Here is a 4,914-nt window from a genome sequence, read left to right as displayed (position 1 = left end):
ACGGAATCACTGACCAGATGGTAGCAATGTGAATAGACTGTTACCAGGGTGATTTGAGTCCTTGATGATTTTGGCAGCTCTACTTTTGCAGCGTTTGAGGTAGATCTCCTGCATAGAGGGGAGAGCAGACCCTATGCGCTCAGCTAAGCGCACAACTCTCTGTAGTGCTTTGCAGTCCTGATTGGAGCCGTTTCCATACCACACTGAGATGCACTGAGTCAATACACTTTCTATGGTCCCTGAATAGAAAGTTTTCAGGATTGCTGGGGAGACCCTGAATTTCCTCAGCTGTCCCAGATGGTACAGTCTTTGCCTGGCTTTCTTAACCTGTGTTTGGATGTGTGTAGTCCAAGTCAGGTTCTCGGAGATGTTTACACCGAGGTACTTGAAGCTACTCCCCCTCTCCACAGGGGTCCCACTGATCATAAGAGGAGTGTAGGGCCGCTGCTGTCTCTTCCTAAAGTCCATGATCAGCTCTTTAGTTTTTCTCACATTCAGAGAGACAGTTGTCCTGGCACCATGATGTGAGTCTCTCTACCTCATCCAAGAATGTGGTCTCATCGTTGTTGGAAATGAGGCCCAGAACCACAGTATCATCAGCGAATTTGATAATAGATGTGGAGCTGTGAGAGGCGTGTAGAGAGAGTAGAGCAGGGGACTCAGGACACAACCCTGTGGGGCTCCTACGTTCAGAGTGATGGAGTTTGAGAGAGTTTGCAGAGTTCAGCTCCAACCCTTATCAAATACACCTGAAACAGCTATTCTAAGCATACTAGAAACTTTCAGGCAGGTGTTTTGAGGCAAGTTGGAGCTAAACTCTGAAGGACACCAGCCTTCTAGGACCGAGTTTGGATACCCTACTTTAGAACATTTACATTTACATTTATTCATTTAGCTGACGCTTTTATCCAAAGCGACTTACAATTGCTATATGTCAGAGGTCGCACGCCTCTGGAGCAACTAGGGGTTAAGTGTCTTGCTCAGGGACACATTGGTGTCTCACAGTGGATTCGAACCCGGGTCTCTCACACCAAAGGCATGTGTCTTATCCACTGCGCCATCACCACCCTCAGGGAACTAGAACAAGTAACAAGTTCAAGAATGGGAACATGTTGATTTTTTTACACTTATGTTGCTTGTTATTTGTAATATTTTCCATTGGCAGCCCAGAATGTGATTGTTACACTATAATAAAAATCCTGAAAATGTGAAGTTGCACTTCAGCTTATGTGACTTTTGTGAGGTAGACTAGTGTGGGTGCTGGTGGAAATTGAGCAGACATAAGTCATCCGGTCCGAGACGAAGTACACTTTAATAGTTTGAGGTTTGTAGAGGGATACAGTCCTTGAATTTGGTTGAATGAATGAATGATTGTAGTACAGGTAGCAGAGAGTATGGCAGAATAGTATAGCATAGTTTGGAGTGTAGCTTAGTATGAGTGGTTCTAAACAAACAGAAATAACAATACCCAATTAGTAATGAAATATTGAACTCACTCTGTTACTTATACATAATATATATACTGAAACATAACAGCAATATAGCATAGTAGCAAATTAACGATATAATGATCGATTCAGACATGTACAGACTAATTTAGCACTTGTGGATATGGCATCACATTCTCTGACACGTGAGTTTGGAAGAACGATCAATATTGTTTAAATACCACAAACAACCTCACTTATTCAGTAAATAATAATATACACATACTCAAAGTGTACAATATTATACACCAATATCGCTATTTAATCGTCTCTCATATGTATTTACTAGCGCCGTATATGAATGATGCAATACTCAGCGCGTATGGTGCACATACACAATTATACTTAGCAACTATCAATAACACAAACTTATGCCTTCAAAATTCAGCAATATAAAGATAATGAATAGCATGAACACAATCACTCACTTGTATATGAACACCTTCAGCAGAAAAACAACAACAGCGAAGAATGTCAGTGCTCTGAACTTCTTCTTCTTGTAGAATTTTCAGCAGACTAAACGCAACTCATGCTCTGAACTTCTTCTTCTTTTTAATGTTTAATGGCGGTTGGCATCCAGCGTTATTGGTGCATTACCGCCACCCGTGCTCTGAACTGCGTCCTGTTACTACTGTTAAAGGGATCTTAAAGGGAAAGTGCTGAGTCATCAGTGCAATACGTCTTAAAATCACTAGTGGGCACTAATGTCTCTATACATAGCTGGCCTTTTCTACAACTTTAGTGAAATTGCTAAACCTAAAGTAAATAAAATAGCCTAATTTGATCCTACAGTGTTGCTGCACATGCTTTTAAATCATTACAAATAATAATGCAAAATGATTATCTTAGAATAGAATATATGCTGTCTCTTGTATCACATAAATTATCAATAGTTAAGTATGTGGTTTTGAAGAAGATTCTTTATTTTCTTTCTCTGTTTTGACTGTCTCATTTGGACTTGGACTTGACTTGGACTCAAACCTCTTTGGACTCGGTCTTGACTCAAACTCGATAGTCCTGGTCTTGGACTTGTCTTGGACTCGACAAAGGTGGACTTAACTACAGCCCTAGTATGCCGTTATAAAAGTTTGTCAGCAGAGCTCAGCAAAAGACAAGTTAGCAGGACACCATCTTGGACTCCCCCCACAAGTTTCGGAATGTTTTTTTTTCAATCATGGCTCTTGCTGACGTAAACGAGGGTGGAACTCCTTGTGCCGTGCACACATAAAGCGCTTCATTCAGCAGCACTGCATGGGATTCGCTCGGGAAGAATGTCTCTAAAGAAGTGTGTTTTTGGTTGTAAGGGAAAGATAACAGTGGATGCAGTTTGTTTTTCAGGGCAGCAATGGAGTTTCACACGTGTGTTTGTTGACAAACTTTTTATAAACAAGGCCCAGTTCCACGCTGGATTTGCACATTGTTTGATACTGAAAGATGAAGCAGTCCCAGGTATAAAAGATCCCGTTCATGATTCAGAACTGCAGATGGTAAGTGAAAAGGCATCAAATGTCTCTGTTTTGTTTGCGTTCAGCACAAGTGCTCGTCACTCTTTAGCTCCCCCCACGATGCGCCTCCAAGAGTTTGGCTTTTTTTTGGAAAGCTGTAGCTTTCTTTTATAAATATGGTAAAACTAAAGACTTTTTGGAGATATGAAGGATGCAGTACTATATATGTACTCAAGATTAACATGAGATTGGGTGAAACTGTGTGTTATGCCCCCTTTAAGCTTCCTGTCCGCCATTTTGATTTTCTTTGAAAACCTACTTTTTCAAATTCCTTTTAGACTGTTTGTGCCATTATCACCAAATTCAACTCAGATCAATTATGTTTTATTCTGCAGCTATATTTATTTATTTCTGTATAGCATACACAAGGAAGCTTCTTATTTGAACAGTATTGTTTAAGGTGAGATGGGAGCATATGAGTTTTTTTGTTTAGTTTTTTAAAGAATGTATGCTTTTGTCTGTAGAAGCAATTTCTCTAAATGAAAAGTTTTGTTTGTTTTATTTTTTGTTGGTTTGTTTTTGTGTGTGTGTGTGTGTGTGTGTGTGTGTTTGATGTGTTTAAATGCATAATTACGGTTTATTGTTCTTTAATTGAATTTTATTTCTCCCTAACAGAATCTATATGTTTACTAACTTTTTACTGCTGATACAAAGTGCTCTTAAATTTGTTTCAGAACTTATTTGTTATATGCCCCAGCAGCACACAAAATAACACTGGCCAGCATTTTATGCTGTATTAAGTTTATTGCAAGCAGTCAATGCTTTAGAGAAAGATAGATAAGAGATAAGAGATTGAGGAACACTCTTAACAGATAATGGCTACAATTACTCAGGCTCACTTCAAAGACAGAGACTGTCATATGATGAGTGTAAATTCAGGAAAGGGAACAAGTATATTATTGGCAGCATGTTGATTGTGGCGGAGGCCTCTGGTTTGGACCATTTGGTTGCCTGTGGTTAGCATGCCGTTCTGGATTTCCAGAAGTAGTTCTTGCAGCCTGGTTTTCGCTCTTTGTCTCCACTGTCTCTCCTCATTAGGTCCAATCCACTCTGTAGAATCCCCAGAGATGGGCTGTCAGACTGGATGGCTGTTGGGTCTGAGTTACTGAGCAACCACTGAAACTCTGGAAAAGAGTATCTCTCTGGCATCTGTTAATTCAATTAAATCAGTTTTTCAGGTTAGAAAGAAAAGTTAAGACTTAAAACTAAAATATATGCTCCAAAAATGTTGCATTACTGCTATTCAAGTGCAATGAGGTTTAGAGTGTTACTTTAAAATCTTACCTCTTCATCAGCAGGAGTGCCATGAGATGCCTGTAGTGCAGAGTTCAAAACCATATGAGATCGCCCGCATGATATGATGCTTGCAGTCATGGCCAAACAGAACAGGGAGACAGTGAGGTGAAGTTGGGATGAGGCCATCACTGCTGTCTTAAAGGATGTGGCTTGTCTCACCTTGGTTCAAGCCTCTCAGCTGCACTGTGCTCCCTAAATGTGTTTTCTTCCTTATCCAGACTGTGTTTTATACTGCTACATTCTCTAACAAATTAAAAATTAACAAGATTTGCCAGTTACAACTGGTATCTGCTGGTCAGATGTAACTTTAAATACAGTTACATGTTATTTTCCATCTTCAGCAAAGTAATTGGTGTTTTCTTTCTGTCTAAATAAACACAGAGTGCATCCACATGAAGCAGTACCCCCAATAAACTGCTAATTAGCCCCTATTAAATTGATCTGTTGATAGAGTAGCTTTGCTACCAATGTTTCTGGGTCATAAATTCTTGATAGCCATCACTGGCAAAGGGCTGTTACCATGACACAGGTAAACTTTTCCTTGAACAGTTTGTTATTGCCTACAGCTTTCTGCATATATATATATATATATATATATATATATATATATATATATATTAGGGATG

The 4,914-nt window shown here is 39.5% G+C and overlaps 1 protein-coding gene across 1 annotated transcript; it reads right to left on the bottom strand.

Moving 5' to 3' along the window:
- Positions 1 to 3,716: 3,716 nt before the first annotated feature.
- Positions 3,717 to 4,476, bottom strand: LOC306881255 (somatostatin-2-like). Its single transcript, XM_079435261.1, has 2 exons — positions 4,277 to 4,476; positions 3,717 to 4,141 (listed from the first exon to the last, which is right to left on the bottom strand). The coding sequence occupies exons 1-2, from the start codon at positions 4,412 to 4,414 to the stop codon at positions 3,950 to 3,952; spliced, it is 330 nt and encodes a 109-aa protein (XP_079291387.1). The 5' UTR covers positions 4,415 to 4,476; the 3' UTR covers positions 3,717 to 3,949.
- Positions 4,477 to 4,914: the final 438 nt, after the last annotated feature.

The sequence above is a fragment of the Barbus barbus genome, assembly GCF_936440315.1.
Source record: "Barbus barbus genome assembly, chromosome: 15".
Lineage (NCBI taxonomy): Eukaryota > Metazoa > Chordata > Actinopteri > Cypriniformes > Cyprinidae > Barbus > Barbus barbus.
This window is presented reverse-complemented; position numbering and strand designations above follow the sequence as displayed.

Coding starts and splice junctions, on each gene's coding strand:
- LOC306881255 (XM_079435261.1), bottom strand. CDS start 4,414: ATGGCCTCATCCCAACTTCACCTCACTGTCTCCCTGTTCTGTTTGGCC. Junction 4,142..4,276: donor GCACTCCTGCTGATGAAGAG/GTAAGATTTTAA, acceptor TTGAATTAACAG/ATGCCAGAGAGATACTCTTT.